The sequence below is a fragment of the Aphelocoma coerulescens genome, chromosome 3 (genome assembly GCF_041296385.1).
Source record: "Aphelocoma coerulescens isolate FSJ_1873_10779 chromosome 3, UR_Acoe_1.0, whole genome shotgun sequence".
Lineage (NCBI taxonomy): Eukaryota > Metazoa > Chordata > Aves > Passeriformes > Corvidae > Aphelocoma > Aphelocoma coerulescens.
In genome coordinates, this window is record NC_091016.1 from 95704920 (window position 1) to 95725055 (window position 20136).

The 20136-nt window shown below is 36.4% G+C and overlaps 1 protein-coding gene across 1 annotated transcript in view; it reads right to left on the reverse strand.

Annotated features, from left to right (window-relative positions):
* Positions 1-20136, reverse strand: part of COL19A1 (collagen type XIX alpha 1 chain) — a 185008-nt gene that overhangs the window by 14647 nt on the left and 150225 nt on the right. Inside the window, exons 25-41 of the mRNA XM_069011349.1 lie at positions 19890-19979; positions 19246-19290; positions 19062-19139; positions 18169-18204; positions 18014-18067; positions 17871-17924; positions 15577-15618; positions 14450-14503; positions 13558-13611; positions 10463-10516; positions 9481-9534; positions 7353-7397; positions 6683-6733; positions 6555-6599; positions 5668-5694; positions 4683-4736; positions 2058-2102 (exon numbers count right to left, since the gene is read on the reverse strand). Of these exons, the coding sequence (XP_068867450.1) occupies positions 2058-2102; positions 4683-4736; positions 5668-5694; positions 6555-6599; positions 6683-6733; positions 7353-7397; positions 9481-9534; positions 10463-10516; positions 13558-13611; positions 14450-14503; positions 15577-15618; positions 17871-17924; positions 18014-18067; positions 18169-18204; positions 19062-19139; positions 19246-19290; positions 19890-19979 (882 nt within the window). The remainder of the gene's footprint in view (positions 1-2057; positions 2103-4682; positions 4737-5667; positions 5695-6554; positions 6600-6682; positions 6734-7352; positions 7398-9480; positions 9535-10462; positions 10517-13557; positions 13612-14449; positions 14504-15576; positions 15619-17870; positions 17925-18013; positions 18068-18168; positions 18205-19061; positions 19140-19245; positions 19291-19889; positions 19980-20136) is intronic.

Here is a 20136-nt window from a genome sequence, read left to right on the forward strand (position 1 = left end):
GTCAAAAATAAGAGAGAATATATATATATATGTATATATATATAAGTGAAATATTCATGTTATTGTTCATTAATGATTTACAAAATGAAAGAGAAATATTTTACCAGATTTTTGTCATATTTAATGAACAGGGTCTTGCTTTAAACATTACTTAATTGCTTGGTTTTCTTTACCATTCCTGAATACTGGGATGTTTTATGAAATTTTCTTTTACAATACCATGATTTCCATCTTGAGAAGCCATAGCCAGATCAAAATTTTTCAGTATATATGTAAAATCAAGATTTTTTCCCTCAGGTATTTTCTAGTCCTCATTTTTTTTTTTTTTTTTAATATGACTTTACTACTGACTTTCCAAATTTACTTCACACTCTTTTTTGGCCACTTTTATTGCCATTTTATGTTCCGCCTGCCAGAATTCACAATCTCCTCTTATGACATCCTTTAAATGCTGATTTTAAATGTCTCTTTTCTGTAGGATGCCTTTCTTTGAACAACTTGAATCTACATTTCCTGTGGTATCCTTAGACCAGATCCTCAGGTGACTTGTACAAGTGAGGGATAAAACCATCAACACCAGGGACAGCTCTGGGAACAGCAGGACTGAGGGCTGGTGTTGAGGAAATGGGCATCAGTGGCAATGCTTGCAGAATCTCAGTGCAAGCTTCCCTGACAACCTCAGTAATCTCAGCAAAACATCAAAGAAAAAACAAGAGGTTTATATTCCTGGATGGGAAAAAGGGTCCACTGTTCAATCTAGGGAATAATGACAGGTAAGGAGGACAAATTCTTTTCCAGCAAGGTATATGGATATGTCTCAAACTCTTCCTAGAGTACTGAAAAAATTTCGTGTCACGTGTCTACTACTTTATTGATTAAAACTCCTCAGCATAAAATGCAAAAGCAAACACTTTATTTCAAGAGAAAATATTTTATTTCAGTGGATTTTGTTAGAAATAAATATAATCAACAGATTGGAACTCCAACAGTGAAGAAGGGACCTCATTAAGTGTTTCCTATCCAACTTGAATAGAGAACATCCAATAACTTGGGATATATCCAGTGGGAAATTCATAGGAAATGAACAACTGTGATCATTCTAACCAGCTACAGTGCTATTATTAACAGTGCAAAATCTGTTTCAGAACAACAAACTTTGAAAGTCTTATATTTGCTATAAAACTCAGAGAAATACTTTTCCCCTTTAATGTGCAATTTTTTTAGGAAAACCCAATGAAATTAGGCTATTCAAGATGATGTTCTCTCTTGGAACTCACAGTAAATAGACTAAATCAGTGGCTAATGGAAATGGGAGTGCATAGACACAAACTTCTCTTTATTTCATGAAACACATATTTATAATTTAAACAGCTCCTGAACGTATTGGTAGCTGCCCAAATTTAATAATAAATCTATTTGCATATAAATAACTCCATATTGCCTCCTGAAATATGGATAAACTTTTTTATTAAACTGTGAATGCAATCTAATATCTTCATTTCCTTTAGGAACACAAATGAATAATTATAATTTCAATTTATCACTAGTTACTTTTTCTTTCACCTACAACAAAGTTTCTCGATGACTTTCAGAAACTTCTCTGAATACCACATGTAAATAGCAGAAAAAGCATTTCCCTAAAGCAAATGTTTGATCGACTTGATATGCAAATCCTTGTGGACTGCAAGAACCAATGTTCATAATTTTTCTTTGTGATAGAAATATGCTCAGAAATTTGTGCATGCCCAAGAACACAAAAAACATCTTTATCTATATTAAACAGAGGCAATGAGAAGAATCTCACATTTTTAACTAAGCATATGCAGCTTCAAATTCCAGCTTTATCATGTATTCACACCACTCACTCTTGTCATTTTAATAATAATATGAACCCTTGCTGCTATTAGAACTCTAATTTCTTTAGGGAAAACTCACAATCTTCAAACCTGTGTATAAAGCACAAGCCAAGCACAATGATCAAGATTGCAGCTCAGCACCTTGCTTGACTGTTTTTTCAAATTCTAAAAACCTGAGCTTTCTTTAAAGAATATACATACCGGTGTCCCTGATACTCCTGGTGCGCCGGCTGGTCCACGGTCACCCTGAAGAAAAGATAAATCTATGTTTAAATGACAACAATCAAAACAGAAGTTTCTAGGTGGATTCCCATTAAAACATGAGGAAGGATTATTCAGTGAGTTGAAAATGACGACAAGAGCCAGGCTAAATGCTAATATTTATCTGTGCCACTGGCTCATTTTACAGACTTGAGCAAGTAACCAAAATCCTTTGTTTAGGTTCTCTCACACAATGTTTCCCTTTGAGTCTGCTCGAGGCCTCCCTTGAAAAGAGATGGAAAGTCCCTGACTTATCTGTAGTTCTGCAAATAATTGTAATTTGTGGCCATGACAATGACCAAAATTTACACAGGGTAATTCACTTTCATATAAACATCCCCATATTTAAGATGTACTTTTCAAAGAAGTTTTTGCTTTCCTGCTACCCAGTCATCCATTTTACTACAAGCCAATGTCCTCTGTGTGCTTGTGCCATGGCCCTTTCAGGGCAAAGGTTCTCGTTATAGCACACAGCCACCTTCATCTATGCTTTAAGCTAGGAGAGTGTTGTTTTTTGGCTGAAATTGATGAATTACAGGCACAAATTAATCTTTCTCAACAGGGCTGGAATCCAAAGCAGACAGACAGAGCTCAACAAGTGGTAAAACTCTACACAGAGGTATTTACCCACTGTTGACATGTTGGTCTGCAATACTCTGCTCTCTTTGCGTAACGCCGGTTAAAAATGTAAGAAAAAAATCAGGCTCCTTGTTTCTTATAAATTTCTTTTTCATGCCAGAAAAGCCCTGGCACTGTTAAAACCATACAAACAGTGGAATACTTTTCTGAGGTAAGTTTGTTACCTGGAGCAGATTTACTAAAACTCTGAACCTAGTTGTGAGCCTAGAGCCACGTTGTTGTGCATAAGAGCCCCGGGAAATGTTGGGATTTCTGGCTCCTGTTCTTATGAGTTATGGTGGTTTGTCTCATCCTCATCTTGTCCAGGTGCACAATGATGCTGCTAGGGATTAGAAACACTTAACTCCCCTACACAAAGTGCAACAGATGACAAGTTACATGTCTGACCTTATGTCTGGAGGAAGCAGCTTACAGGACACACTCAACCTCTCCTGCTCTGGAGGCTGGCAGAAGTCACTCAGTGAGGAACATAACATGCACCTCTGGAACACTGAGTGGGGAACACTGAGCGCCTGCAGCAGGCAGGGCATGTTGTCTGGAGCACTGCCCTCTGCCCCAGTGGTTATTCTGGACCCAGAACTTGGTGTGTTTTCCCTGTATACTGGCTATGACAGTTAAGCTAGAAATTCCTAACACTTCCCTTGAAATATTTTTTTTTTCTTTTCAGGGTTATTCTGATCCTTTCAGCAATGTGGCTTGCAGCACAGCTGCACCAAACACTGTCAGCACAGATGAGGGAAGGGACATTTTATCCAGAGGACACAGAGTTCTTAAGGCAGTTCATGAAATTATCATGGAATTACAGCCAATGTTGTCTGTAGAAGATGGCATTCTGCTACACAGAGGTGCATAATCGCTCTAAATTAAAACCCAGCATGCACTCTACTGCTGGGACTGGCAGGCTCTGAGATACTGTTCACTTATTTGCACCACAAATGTGGAATTTTGACCAAATTTAGTTACGGAAACAATATTTTTACTTTGGGAGAGGGCCAAACACTCACTTAGCTGGTTTATATGATCTGATCCATTGCTTATTCCCTTTATTTAATTCCTGTCCCCACTTTGTCTCAGTTAGACCTGTAAAACCTCCCTGTGTTTGTTCATTTTGAAATCAGACTACTCTTTAATTGCTTGTAAATTGTAGACTTCCAGAGCAAGAACCATCTCATGTAATTTAAGCATCTAGTATAGACACCTACCTTAGATCTTTTCACTGACTGAACAAGTAGGAGGAATGCACAGTGATATTGAGCGGGAAACTTTTAATTTACATTTTTTGTGATGAAAAATAGGTTTCAGTAAAATAGTTTTGCATTAAGTCATTTAATGGCATAATTCAAAAAGCTGGAAAATACTTCATTTGCAAAAAAATTTACTCTTTTTTCTTCTTAAATTAGAAGTTATGTGCAAAATTGAACTGTATTTGCTGACAGAAAACTTATTTACAGATTTTTAAAAATTTCTCTGCTAAATGTTTTATACTTTGATATATTTAAAAATGAATACCAAAATATTGACTTTTTTAGCCTTTTATGAAAAGCTTTTCTTTACATTCATAGTCAGCCTCCACAAGTAGAAAGCAAAAGGCTGAGAACAAGACAGATGGACAGTAAGCGTAAGTTGATATTCAAGAGAGAACAAGAACCATACATAGGAAAACATTAACTATATTACTTTTAAGTATAGTAGTATTCTACCTCCTACACACAATTTTCCTTTGCAGAAAATAAAATTTTATGTTCAGTGAGTATATTATTTACACCCATGCTAAAGCAATAAAGAAAAATATAAATAAGTATGCAAGGGTTTTTCTCACAGAAACATTAACTTACACATGAAAAATAAATCAAACAAGGCTTCAGAAGACATTTAGTTGCAGATAGTGGCCACTAAGAAGTCATAACTTCTTTTTAAGAGTCCTACCTTTTCCCCTGGGAGTCCTTCCAGTCCTGGCAATCCCATTGGTCCTGGGTCTCCCTGTTTTGTTTTTTTTTAATTAAAAGATTGTATACATTAGAATTTCTTTACTCAAAATGGGGAATGTTGAACAGCAAGCAACAGCAGATTATTTAATTTGAGATCAGTAAAAAAACTAACCAGCTATCAGGTAAACAGATTTTGCTATGCCCTGTTTTACTAATCTGCAAATTAAGCTTCTCCCAGAGGCTCTATGTGAGTCTGGTTTAATTTTGGTTTAATTTTTATGAAAGATGTAATGCAGAAGACTCTATTCCAGTGCCCTTGCAAGCCAAGGTCACCTCTGAAGCACCTCCAGGCAGTACAGCCCTGGGCTGTAAGTATACACTGTCAATCAGAGAACCAAGCTCCAAGCAATTCTGTGCTCTAAAAAAAGGTTACTCTGCAGCAAGGGACACACAGACTGGATCCCTGGATAGGACTTCCAGTTTTGAAAGAAAGCTGTAAACATGCTCCACTGGAGAAATCAGCTTATCATGTAGAGTGGAGAGGTCCTTTTAATTATTTTTTGAAAGAAAATTGGTAATTTACCATGGACTTTTAAACTACAGCCAACCACTCCAGTATTTCAGCAATTCTCAGTTAAATCAAATCCATGGCAAATTGCTGTCTGGATTTCCTGAAGTCTCTGACAAATCTCACTTTTCCCACCTAAACTCTGGTACTTGGTGTTTTCTGAGGAGGAAGCGGATGCTGGCTCAGAACGATGTATTCAGCTTCCAGGCATTATGGTGAAACAAACAAACAAAAAAGGCTTTGTGAATTTATTTGAAAACAGATTATTAAACTGTTTTAGAAAACTGTCTCACAACTCCACGTTTTGCTGTCAGTGCTGAGAGGTTTTGGTTTGGGTTTCCTATTGTCCTTGAGAAGTACCATGTGTCAAACTACTTGGGGAATTCTCTATCAAAATCAAAAAATAGATACATACCGCTGTTCCAGGATCTCCTTTTGGACCCTGCAGAAAATAAAACCACACAAGCCACAATTAAAGAAGAACAGTTACACAATAAGATGTGGATTTTAATGACTGAATTATGAATATACTTTGCTAATGCAGTGCATTTAAAATCATTATTAATTCCAGCCCTCTCAGCTGATTAATTTAGTATAAAATCTTAGTAATATTTTGGGACTTGTTCTACTGTTCCAGAATACAGAGAAAGACAGCTCTGTTGTTTGGTGCCAACCCATAACTGTGGTTACCAAAGAGACAATCATCTCAAAACAGAACTTGCTTATGATGCTAAAACAGAGGAGAATGTAAATAAGTGCTCATAATCTTTGGCTTCATAGAACCAAAGCAACAGTGTCCAGTTGCAAGGTGCTGCATCTGCAGTGTGAAAGACACCAGCCCTGTATTACACCCACAATATAATACTTTGTTTTACATATTTTTCTGCACTGTAGCTACATGTAGTGAACCAGGGAAAGAACTCAGATCCGAATTCGTGAGCTTCTCATTTCTGGCACCAAATTTCATCCACTAAAAAACTATACCAAACTATAAGTAAAATATTACACATTTTTAGATATAAGAATACTTTCACAAAATAGTCCAATACCAAATTATGTACCGCTTCAGTAGTCTTTACTTGCTAGGATGAAATACTTAAATCAAAATAAATAAATAAATAAATAAATCACTCTCCAAAATGGGCTAAAATGCTTGGCTCATAAAATCACAGACATTGCTACATACCAATCGTATCCTTATTTTTTCAATCTTTCACAAATAAAATCAAATTCCATGCAACTAACCATCCTCTGTTTCTATGTCAATTAGCTACTAGAAATCAGATTTCTGGTAACACTTACTGGAGGTCCTGGTGGACCTGGATAACTTGCGACACTCACACCTCCCTGTAACAGCAAGTTTAAAAGTTGAGTTGGGCTAAAATTAGGTGGGGATTGAAAAAAAAGCAATTAACATTAAAGAGAAATACCTGCAGTTTATATAAGCTGCTCATTCCATTTCTTTCATTGTAAGGCATGCCCTTTAAAGCATAAAAACCAAGTAAGTGTCACTTATGAATTATTAAGGCAGCACTATTGCCCTGTTCAAGTCCAGTACTTCAGCAAACCTGTGGTATCCTTTTTGTTCTCAATTTGTCAAAGATTCCAGATTTCGGAAGAATGTAAGATACACACCAAGACAGCTTGGGACTTTTTAAAAAAAATTATAAACCAAGAAACCTGTAAATGAGTGTACATCATATTTTTATATTTAATATTATAATTCTCCAGAGTAAACTTTGTGTTAGGTACTATTCCAGTTAATCTGGAGTCCCGTGAACTCCATAGACTTTCTCTAGGTTGCCTGGGTTCTCTGATCTCAGGTATACAAGCTGTCAATTTTACTCTAATAATATTGGATACCAAGATTAACTAATTTGAGCAGGTTTCTAAAATGGCTTTAGTGATCTGAATTTACTCAGTGACGAATTGCGAGAAAAAAAAAATGGAACACAGAAACCTTTTGAAAAAAGACACTGTTACCTTCCTGCAATATTAATTTTCATCAGATCAACACTCAGTTCTTTATATTACATTACATTTTACTCACAAGTCTATTGTTCCTAATATAAATGCAAGATATAAAACAAAATGTCTCACCGGAGGCCCAGGTGGTCCAGGTTTCCCAGGAGAACCTTCACTACCCTAGTACAGCAAGAGATTGATGTAACTCATTTACTGTAACTGGCCACATCTATTCCACACTCAAGCTATGATGACCATAATGACAATAAACAAGAGATACAGTCAATACGAGCAGGTAATGTCAAGAATAAATTCTCCTGCAATGTTCCTGCTTAAGCTTTAGGGAAGGCATGAATCATTACTTTGCACTAGTTTTTATTTTGTTTGTTACTTGCTGCTTTATGTGTAGTAACTTCCTTATGGCAAAATAGCAGTGGTAACCTGGGCTGGGAAACATATCATATGTACCAGGAGGGAGAAGAAGAAGAAGAAGAAGAAAAAAAAAAAGAGTTGTTAATATGAATTTCTAAGCAACTGGCAGATAAAAGCTAACATTCATTTTATGCTTTGTATGTTATTTTGCAAAAGCCAGTCCTCAGTTGATCATTCATATGCAAATAAAGAAGAGCTAAAGTTTCAGAAGTCCAATTTACTTAGAAACATATTGAATATAAATTAGGATTTTTTTGAAGGAATATTCCTTATTAATAGAGATATAATGAATACCTTTTTGTTTTTTACTGTAAGATATTCATCCGTTGTTACCCGTATCTCTGGCCTGTTCTGTTGTTGTGAACTGAATTGATTATTTTTCAAAAAGCAGAGCTGCTGAGATTTTCCCCAGGAGAATCATGGGGTCTGTGAATAGTAGAGAGCTGCAAAGGTTTCAACTTAAAATTTCCCAAACAATCTTTTCAAAATCTCATCACTACAATTCAGATAAATATACTGTATAATTTGGTACAAGTCTGTCAGAATTTTTCACTGACTTTGTTGGATCTTATTAAATGTATGCCAGTGAGACACTAAGTCACAAATTTAAAATTACTAAGGTGTCAAAAATCAAGTTAAATGTTCAATGCCAGTAATTATCTCAGCAGAAAAATACCATTCTTACTAAACATTTATATTAGGATAATTTCCAAATGCCTCTGCTAATGGTTAGAAACTGCCAGCCTCCCAAGAGTGGTTTGGAGAGCTTCATGGGGAATTAAAATACTATTATGTTAGAAAGTACATAATGTGATCAATTCTCAAGTGCGTCCCAGATGAAGGAAGGAGGAGAAATTTACTGGGGCTATATTTCAATTTACTTCATTACTCTTCAGCCATCTGACTTCTGCCCTTTCAGAAGGATGAAACACAAGCTGTAGAGCAGGGGCTTCTCATTCCCATCTGTGTGGGAATTGCGAACTAGGAACTAGCAAAGACTTGTGTTTTGCCTTCAGTTACATAAAAAGGAAATAAGTGGGGCAAATTTTTGTTACTGTGATCAGCAAGGAGACAACTCTCCAAATTTTATGCTGAAATAATTTCAGAGCTTTACAAAATAGTTTTCTTTCTTACTCATACCCAAGTTTTGTAGGGAATTAGGATCCCACACATGGATGTGGCTGTGCTATTCCCGGAAAATTCCAGAGTACTACTGAGAAAAAAAAAAATCTGTATTCATACACAAAATGTAGAACTTGTCCCAGAAAGTATTTTGCAGCAAATAAAGCTTGTCTCGTCTGTATTGCACTGATGTGAGGTGCCCAAGAAATTAATTTGACCTCTTAGTTGTAACGGATAATATCAAGTTCCTGATAAGAGTGCATAAAAGTTTGAAAAAAAAGCAGTGCTACAAGAGTGTAAATTAAGTATAAAGGAAGCTTAATAACTAACACCCAATAAGTTTCAGTACTTGTGTAATTACTTTTGAGTATAATACTGGTAAAAGAATGAGAAGCACAGCAAGCAGTTGCTAGTCATATTCTATTCCAGAAACATACTTTAACTTTCCTAAATTTTATATAATGTGCTATACCTGATGAAGGAAATTCTCTGCAACTTAAATAATACTGCAAGGACTGCACTTCAAAATACAAGCCCATATGCACAGCATTGCTTGGGAAAAGTACTTGTATTGAAACACAAGTAAAAATTTGAAATGCATGTCAAATTCTTGTTACACTCTTGCACTTGTTTAAAAAAGCCCAAAACACACTGTAATGGGATTGCAAAACCTTCACGGACCTTTACCAAGAATTAAAAGAAGGAATACCTTTTCTCCTTTTGCTCCAGCTGGACCAGGATGTCCAGGTCTTCCTGGGACTCCCTGCACAACACGGAATTGTTTATATGTTAGGAAAAATGAAACACAGTATTTTTGCAGTGTCACTAAGTTTTTAAAACGTGCTTTTTGAAGGTCGTGTAAACCTAATTATGCTTCTCCTTCAGGTTTAAATAGTTCTCTTCTTTTTGACACAACAGCTGTGTCCTCCTGATAAGTCCTTTCAAGGGTAAAACTTGTGTTTGCTCTTGCATTTTCACCTTGGCAAACCAAATGTGCTGACCCTAACTGGCACATCTTGATATAGCTTAGAATCACGTTTTACTGCTAAATGCAAGTTTATTGGCACATATTCCACATTAAACTTCTTAAATGTGCTACAATTTTTGAAAGAAGTATTAATATTGTCATGAAACCTAGGAAAGAATAATGATCATACTAACTAAGGTGATTCCCTCCCATATGTAGAAAAGAAAATTGGAAAAAATTTCAGAGGACTTTTTCTCAGTAATACCAACAATTTTAATGATATATTTCAGTGTCTTTAAATATGGTCAGTTTCTTCTCATACTTTGTTTTTGAATTGTGAAACTGAGTAATTACTTTGTTTCGGCACCAAGTCTTTTTTCCAGAATGACTAGCTGGAATTATTTTTAGATTTTATTGCTAACATGACTCTAACTTGGGTAAGAATACATAATTCACTGCAAGTTTGCACATTATAAATCATTTAACCTCACAGATTCTTTAGTAATGCCAAAACTTCAAACCTGTTTAAGTTACATAAACTTTGGGTCCAGACAATTACGGTATTTTCAGTAACATCAACACCAGTATAGTTTACTTTACTAGAGCCAGAATGGGTAAGATTTTATTATTACTCTCCCAAAGACAAAAGAAAGGACAAGAAACTAGGTAGTTATAGCAACTCCTGCAGAAATAAATTATATCACAGGTGATGCCACACACTTACAGATGGGCCGCTGGGTCCTGGTATACCTGGGAGTCCAGGAGCACCTTGAAGACCCTGGAAATTAAAAAAGCACATGTCTATTTCCTCTCCCACTTATACCTCAAAAATACTTATATTCAGCATGTTTAGCAGTACTATAACTATATTACAGTGCATTTTCTTCTAAAATGTAGACATTATTTTTAGTAATGGTTTAAAAGTTGTCACCCCACCAGGCAGGGAAGAGAATCAGGTTATCCTTTGAACCAGGTTAGAGGCAGCTTCTTGCATGAGTGATAAACACCACTTGTCCTTCAAGCTTTCACATTGTTAGCTTATATTTTGTAAATAGTTTTGTCTTTAGTTGTGCAGGTAAGAGGAGATGACTAGCTTTTCCTTAGACACTAGTTTTCCATTTTGTTTTACTAAAAGACTTTTTTTTTCTGGTGAGAAGACATTTACTCAGGCTTCTCAATATTACCCAATGCTATCTAAATGAAATGGTGCTTTCTGCCTCATTTTTGGTTTAGCTTTTTTGATAATTGAACATGACATTTTACATAATATTTAATGATCTACTTTCCTGCTTGTATTCTGTTTGATTGTCCAAAAATCAATGGACTCTGGTATCCAGTTACTAAACATACAGCTGTGCAACTCACTACAGGGGACAGAGATGGGATTTGGGAAAATCCTGTATGTCACTGAAAGCCTTTCCTCTGCCACGCCAGGCTTAGGTGCAATTTTAGACATGTAAAAGTCATGCACTAATGAGAGCTGACGTTCTTGGTTCTCTCTATAACCCACAAAGAGAAATAGATACTTCCAAGCAGTGATTAATTTCATCTGTCCATCCTTTGATAAGAAAAATCCTCTCTCCTCTCAGAAAAGGTGTATTTCTCATTTTAAATGCAGTGTTTAAGAAGGAATGGCAAAGGAGGCAGCCTAGAAAACCACAGAAGTCAGCAGCCCGGAAATAGGTGCTCAGAGGGAGAGACTGAGGGAAAAACTTCAGAGAGAAATAAATCAACAAAATGTAGAGATGGAAAGACATTGATTTTCCTTTCTTGCTCCTGTGCACAGAGGACATTGATCCACCTCTGCAGCTTTTCAGAGTGGCAAGGTAACTGCTAAGGTGCTCTCTGTTCCTTTTGAACTCCTTTACTCTGATGGTACACTTACATGGAAAATTAATATGAAGCCAAAGGAACATTTTCTGTATTCTTACTACTCATATTTAAAAAAAACCTCCCCTGAAAAAAAGAAGTGCTTTGAAAATGAAGATAACAAGTTCAGCAAAAGGGTGACTGGAAAGCATATGGAAGTTAACAAGCATATTCCAAAGAGCTTCACGTGGGCTTCTCACATGTTCTTCCCATTTCTTCCCATTCCAACAAAATAATATAAATAAAAGTTTTAAAATTTGTAAAAAAAGTTACTTTTAAAACCTTTTCATACATGTTTCTGAAAAAAAGATTCACTTGCACCCTCACAATGTCACATTCAAAAGCTACTCTAAAACATCGAAAATATCAGAGCTAAGGCAGCTAACCAGCTCTCAAATGGTGAGGAAATGTGTAAGTAACTGACTTATTAACACAGCATTAATGAAAAACATACAGTGGATTTTCTCTATACTCCTTTAAAATATCTGCCAGTCATAAACTTGGTCTTACCTTATTATTACCTTCTTAATTCCCTGCAATATCTTATTTTGGTCTCAACTGTTTAATAGTATTTGAATTGTCAAAATTGTTTTGCTAATGCTTCATCCTGCTAGGGTTAACTGGTAGAGGTATCCTATATGGCTCACAAAGTATGTGTTACTTTTCCATTTATTTTTTAAGTAAAATTCTGCATGAAATTTCCTTATGGCTGCCCCATCCTTTTATAGAATATGTTCTGAATTCCATCTCAGGAGGCACTTGCTTCTATAAGAATCAGAGACATAATAAGCTCTATATATCATGTAAAACCAAAGGAAAAAATAAGCATGATACTTTAGGCTGACAACATGCTAAATTCTGGGGCAAAACAATAGCAGGAACTGCATCTTTTTTTTCCTCATTTAATTTTTTACTTTTGTAAGCCAAGGATCCTGCTGAACACATTTTTTTTAAACTATTCTCTCATGCTACTACTCTAAAAATTCTTAAGATATCATGGCCTTAGCGACAAAGAAATGTGAAATTCTTATAAAGAATTGCAAACCCCTCAATCAATACACTCTAAATTGCTTTCATATTTTCCAGATTCTGTGTCTTGCAACCAGCACTCCTACATCACGAGAGTAGTACGTGTTTAATGCAGTTAAGTTTTGAAGTGTTCACCACATATTTTTTAATGGGCTACTTATTTTAATGCCTCAGTTGGCTAAGGCCACTAAGAAATTAATTCATTTATCCAGATTAATTTGCTTAACAGTTTCTGCTCTGGTGATGTTCTTTTTTTTTTTTTTTTTTGCACAGATATTGCTCTTGAAATATTAATTGCAAATATTTCAATTTAAAATGAAAGCTATAGCAGCTATTTTGGATTTGGCACCACAAGTCCACAAGTTATTTGGGTTTTCTTCCTTCTCCATAAAGACATAAAAATAACTCCAAGAATGTAATATGAGATGCAAAATACTCTAAATACTTTAAATTCAGCCTATTCAAATATTTTTCAGTTTCTACCTAATAGTAGTTGCTGCTATTACTATTCCCATGAGATTGTTTCTTAACGGAAAGTTTTCAAAAGTGAATTCTAAAGGGGAACCAACAAAATGAAAGCAAATATGTTATAGACATGAAGCATTTTCTGAAAATAGTTGTCATTAGCCTATTTATCGCTCTATCCTATATCCTTAAAAATTAGCATGTAAATGTATGTGAGGCTTTAAAATATACAAATGAGCAAAAATTCGCAGACAAAATTTAAAGGGTGTTATTTAATTGAATAATAACATTTAATCTTTCTGAAAAATCAGAATTGAGGGCTATTTATAGCAATACATGACTATCTCAACAATTTTAAAGAACTAAATAACATTCTGAGCATTTCATTTTCAGTCTAGGTCTTTACTCAGTTCAGGTAAGAAGAATGCAACTGCTGTAGAAATGAAGTAATTTTACCTCATCACCCTTTTCTCCTGCAAGCCCAGGAAATCCACGTTCACCTTTGCTTCCCTATGAAAACATAACATTCAAACAAATACTTCCTATTAGAGAAAAATGAATTTCATGCTCTGTAGGGCATTTTATGACCCACATTTAGTATATGCTAGCATGATGCCCTTACAGCCATAGTGCCTAAAACAGAAAGCGGAGGCTCAAAATTATCTGAAAGCTTCAAAATATACCTTCCAACAAGGTGAAAGGAAGCGACTGGTTTGTATCTAGGAGGCAAACTAGTCAAAAGGCCTGATGGAGACATTAGCACCAAAGACCTTCAATGCTTGCTGAAATGGAGAAAGTTCACTTCCATGGAATTAGGCTCAGCGACAGGAGATATCTATATGCCAAACCATGTGGCTCTTGATCCGATTCCAGTGAAACAGGATTTTGATTGATGCCAGTGAAACTTCAAGTCCCAGGGAAATGGCTGCATTACTCCCATGGGAACAGCAAAGGCACAGGGTGGTCCAGCCGTGTTGCACACTTGAGGGAGACAAGGGAAGTTTGCCTCTTCACCGCAGGATTCTCGTGTGACTGACTCACCTAAAATGAGTCTATAGATAGCAACGCACTGCTGGGCAGTCCGATCTGAGCCAGCTTTAATGGAGGCATGACACAGAAAAACTATCCAGGCCTGGGACTCAACTCAGGCTATTTTGCTCACTCAGCCTAGAGAAGAAGCAAACTGACACATGGAGAGGCCTGAAACAAAAATCATTTGAACCTTTAGGCTGCTCAATGCCACAGGGACAGGAATCAGACAAAAAGTCAAGTCTGGTAAAGGTAAGAATCTGGCCTTTTGCTTTTAACGAGCAACCAAGCAATGAAAAGTACTCTCCTCAAAACTTACTTTTGGTCCTTCTCTACCGGGAATGCCTGGAGGACCTCTTGTGCCAGGATCACCCTGTGGAGCAGGCAGAAAACAAAGTGACAAATAAATATTTTTATGACATTGATCTGATCCATGCAGACTGATCCATACACACTGTTTCCTTCCTGCCTTTCTGACCAGCCCTCAATTTTACCCCAAAGCCTTCTCTTCAGTCCTTGCTTTCTTCTAAACCATATACTTGTTCAGGGAGACTTCCTTGTTTTCCTTCCCCCCTCTCACACTCTCTACTCAAATCGTGCTAACATGTTTTTAGCTTCACTTTGGATAGTCCCAGGCGCACCTCTGTTTAGGTTCGAGCAGACCATCTGCCTTTTAAGGATTAGGTAGAGATGAAGGCTACTTGCTACTCTCTGCAGCTTCAAATCTACAGTTAATTAAAAGTAAATGACCCCGGCATTGCTGAGAGAAGCATTTGCCAGCTAAATTACAGTCATATAGAAGTGCTAACCACAAAACACTGAGAAATGAAGAATGAAGTATAAAGAATCAGCAAGAGAGCTCTGAAAAGAGCATGTACAGCAGAAAGAGAGTACAATTACAAACAGAAAGAAAGACCTAAAATAAATCAGATTTGGAAATGAGAAAGTCAATAAACCCTAAGTACAAGTATTAATAAAGGGCAGTAGAAATGATGTGTGCTTTTCATATTGAAATCCTCCTGAGCACAATTTTCATTTCAGAATATTGGAGAACACTCAAAATTTCATTATTTTTCAAAATAATATCTTAGGAAATCTAGACTATTTTCCCTATGTGGTATATTACTGAAGTTAATGCTACAAAATAAGGGGGAGAACAGGGCATATTTTTAGCAATTCATACTGTGGACTGGATGTGCTGAATAGGCAGGCACTTCCTGGATACTACCTCACATGCTGTTCAAACACCATTTTGCATATTTCTGTAAAATACATTTTACTGTGTATCTTTAAAAAACAAAACAAAAAATCAACAGAAAAATCACAATACTATTCTAGGCTAGCCCTGTAAATCAAAACTGAACCTATAGAAGCTCTCAACTGCACATGTTTGTTTAAAAAGCATGTTTATAGCAAAAAAGGATGTTTAATCTCTGAAAAATTTACCTTCAGTATAGCACCCATGTCTCCCACAAGTGGAAGTGCAACCTGAAATTAAAAAAGGCATCAGCAGTTAATGTTTTACTCAGCACTACTAATTCTGATGTTTTCATTGCTTCTAAACTTTATATTGTTACACATAGAGCTGATTATATGTATATATTTGTTGGAGCTATTTTTTAATGAAAACTCGAAAGAAAAAGCAAGTTTTCAGATATAGTTAAATATCACAGTCTATCCAACCTATCAATTGTAATTCTTCACTACGAATTCAATGAAATTTCTCAAACCCTGACAACAGCATAACTCCTGAACTTATTAATATTGTTGGTTTTGTAGCGTATCAGCAGCAACTTAATGTTACTGGAATGTCTTGTATTCTCACCAGATTAACTTCAATTGTTTTCCTCCTCCTTTCTCCTAGGCTTTGACTCTACTGTCAACTGCAGCATAAATTCTGGAGATGCCAAAGCTAACTTCGGGAAGTTGTCTCAGACACTGGGAATAATACAGCTACAGCAACATGAGCAACATATGTAATATTTTTTCCTGCCTTTAAACATTCATAATTAGTTTGTAACTCCTTGGTGCCACTGCTAAACTGCTACCAATACCAAAGCTGACCCATTTAAAGATCAGCCAGTGGATCAATACTGTACTGAAGCACATACCAGATTTCCAAGACCTGCCATTAAACATATATTTAAAGACTCCCTGTGAAAAACTCATTGTCCCGGTTATCATCAGCTTCATTCACAAACAGACTCTCCAATTACTAATTCTCATTTCATCTGGCAATTGCTAAATCTAAAATCATCCTGGGCATGCTATAAAATTAAACATATTCAAAATAAGGTAACTGTTTTTGTTCAGCCTGTTTCAATTCTTTCTATCTTGAAGAAAAAAAATAAAACATAAGCACTTTTTTTAGCGTATTCTAAAAACTGCCAGCTAATAACAATGAGTGTCAAATATCAGCTCAAGAGACGCACTGCTGAACATAATTAACCAGAAATATGATCAGGAGGACACCATCTACAGGGTGGCATAACCACCTTTGAGAGCATGCTGAGGTGTTTTTTAGGGTGAGACAACACCATCTAGCACAACTTAAGGTCATGGTTATGTAAGGTGTGAAGTCCATCCTCTGCACAGAGGTAAACTGTACATAAACAGGATCACCTGCTCTTAAATCTTGTGACAAGACTTGAAAACAATGACCTGCATGGCCTGACTTTTCACCCTTCTCCTTATGATATTTTACAGCTAGATGGTCTATTATTGTGTCACCTGTTGGTCTTCCTACTGGACTAGAAGCATAACTTCCCCAGTCTGTCCTCTTTTCTAATGTTCTTATTTTAGCTGCTCTATCACTTTGTGGCACAGAACCCCAAACCCTCAGTGTGAAAGGGTCCTAACCCCAGCTGCAAAGGGCATGCATGTACGAGAGCAAGTGGACTGTGCTCGTGCCACACAGCTCCTCCTCTCTGTGTGTAAGGAAGTCCAGTCTGACAGCAGACACACTCTGTAGAGCCATAACTCTGTGTGCTCATCTCTGAATAAGTGTATAATATATGCTGGGATTTTGAAAATGTTAAAATGGCCCTAATTTTCCAGATTCACTCCTGCTTGCTACATCTTCATTCAAAAAAATGTTCTTTCCAAAGAGAAGAGTATTTCAAGAGAGCAAAATGCCATAATTATCCTGTTTGTGAGTTTTACCATTTAGACCTGTCTGTTTAATAGCAGCAGCAACTTACATTTAGTTTACAATGTGCTGTGCCTTCCAGACGTATTCTACTTAAGGATTTTAGGTTTTCCTTATTAAGCACTTTATCCTCATCTCTCTCGAGTTAAATCTTATTGACTTCAGACAGCCTCTGAATTTTGATTATATCTTCAAAAACCAAGCAATCTTTCCCACTCCAATTTCAGAGTTTTATCTACTTACCCAGATCAAACTAAATCACTGACAATAACTGAGCATGGGAGAGACCCCTCTTTCCAAGTTTGACAATAATCTGCTGAGAGACACTCAGATCCATGATTTTTGATAAGCATTAACTACATGGTAACTACTTCTAAGCATTTTTTCTTGCTTAAAGAAACATCATGAAGACAGGCTCAGTTTTACTGAGGCCAAGGTACATAACATGACTGTTTTCCTGTCTTTCCCAAGGAAATATTTCCACTTTATCTTCATATCACTAGTTCTTCTAGACTTGTTATGCCATCTCACCTCATATAAATGTAAAATATTTTCACTAAAGCAAATACAAAAGCTTTCCCTGTATACATACAGGATCACCTGGAGGGCCTGGTAGTCCCGGCTTTCCATCTCTTCCTGGAGTGCCCTAGAAACAAATGTAAAACTTGATGGCCTTAAATCATTTATGAGGTACACATTATTTTTTTCTTGTACAGATATAAAATTGTCACTTACATTAATTCCAGGAGTACCTGGAGTTCCTGGTAATCCTGGAGGTCCCCTAGGGCCCTAAGAGCACAAAAGGTCATTTAGGATATAAGAATACATTTCCTGCAAAATTCTTAAACTAAAGTAATGGTTTTTGTATTAAAGAGAAAATTTTACCCTACCTGCACACCTGCTGATCCAGTTGGACCTATAGGACCCTGTAAGAAAATTACAAATAATCATTAGTTACACTTTCTGAGACCAGGGAGATGAACTTCATTAAAAAATGCTGAATGTGGGATATTTGTGCAGTTTTCACTTCGAGAAAGGCTTGCTTTAGATCCAAATCTAATTTTGCCAAAATGAGAGACCTCAAGACTTTGTGAATGCTTATTTTTTAGGGCAAGAAATTCCAAAAATTAATGATCTGTAGTGAAACTTGATATTTAGCAAGGAGATTAATAAAAAAATATAATGAGCAGTTGAATAAAAATTTAGATATAAGTGGGCAATTTTTAAAACTCAGATTTGAAAATATTGTAACAAAAAAATTATCTTTAAGGATTATTATTTTAGATTAAGACATTCAGGGTGAATGTCTAGTCACCTTTCACAAACATTTTCTCCTTATACTGGAGTACTGTCCATAAACTGATTTGTGTCAGCTGATAAGCATTGGTTGACTGAAGAGAGATTGCCTCAGTCACTGGAGTAAAACTCCTGCAATACCATGTACCACCTACTGGGTACACCATCAACATCAGCAAATTTTTTTACTGGATACTCTGAAGACACTGCAGATGACTTTATTTAAAGGCATTAAAAAGAAAGAACCCTGTGAAACAAGCTGAATAAATGAAACAGTTATTGCTGTACAAATTATTTACCATGAATGCTTTAGATGTCTGCATCAGCTCTCTTCATGTTTGAATTTAAACTGCACAGCAACCCTTGAGGCAAACTGGGAGTTGGGCCAGAAGGGAGCTCAGGGCTTTTTATTATGCTTTGTTTGCTTATTGCATTTTCTGAGTGATGTACAGCGAGAAGCCCAAATTCTGGGTGTTGGTTTACTTACTGGTGATCCCTGAATGCCTATTCCAGGTGGCCCCATCTCCCCAGGTGCTCCCTGTACACCAGGTAGTCCTCTTTCTCCCTGTAAAAGGTACAAGGCTTTCCATCACAAGAGCTCTGAAAATGTAAACTACAATATTGTCTTTTAAAAAATATTTTTAGAAACAGAAATAATGTTTTTTGCATACCTTTGGCCCCCTTGGACCTGGATTTCCAGGAACACCAGTGGGACCCTAAAAGAAACCCAAAACAAAACACGAGAAGAAACAAGAAAAAGCCAAATTATGTTTTGAAATCCAAGACGCTAGATTAATTTAATTGCCAAAATTAACCAGCCCTTAGAAATGAACTACAACAAGTTTACACGTCTTCCTTACTAGTGCCAGTGTCACTAGGATCATGTGGGATTCTTACACTATTTCTAGACTATATTTTAGTGCACTTATAATACCACTGTAAAATATATTTTGCTTTTGAAATTACAGTAAAAAATACTTGCTTTGTGGTTTTAAATTGGAAGTGACTAGGTTTAGATTAGGTATTAGAAGAAAGTCTTTACTGTGTGTGGTGAGGCTCTGGAATGGGTTTCTGAGAGAAGCTGTGGATGCCCCATCCCTGGAAGTGTTCAAGACCAGGTTGGATAGGGCTTTGAGGAACCTGTTCTAGTAGGAGGTGTCCCTGTCCATAGCAGGGGTTTGGAGCTAGATGATCTTTAAAAGGTATCTTCCAACCCAAAACATTCTATGATTACTTTCATTGCACAGTGAGAATTCTTTCACAGTTGTCCCTGAAGGAAGTAAAGTCAGAAATTCTTTTCAGATTATGAACTTACTGGTCTTCCAGGCAGACTTGGTCCAGGAGGCCCCATATCACCTTTTGGACCTGGATGTCCAGGAGGTCCCACAATTCCACCAGGGTCACCCTACAAAATAAACTTGAATCACTAATTGAAATGTGAGAATTTTCCCCTGTGGAAAAAGTCTAGATATTATTAAGGTTATCACAGGAAGTGCCAGTACTTTGAGAAGATATAGAGAAGAAAAAAAACCCTCATATTTTCCTTCAAAAAGTTACAGAAT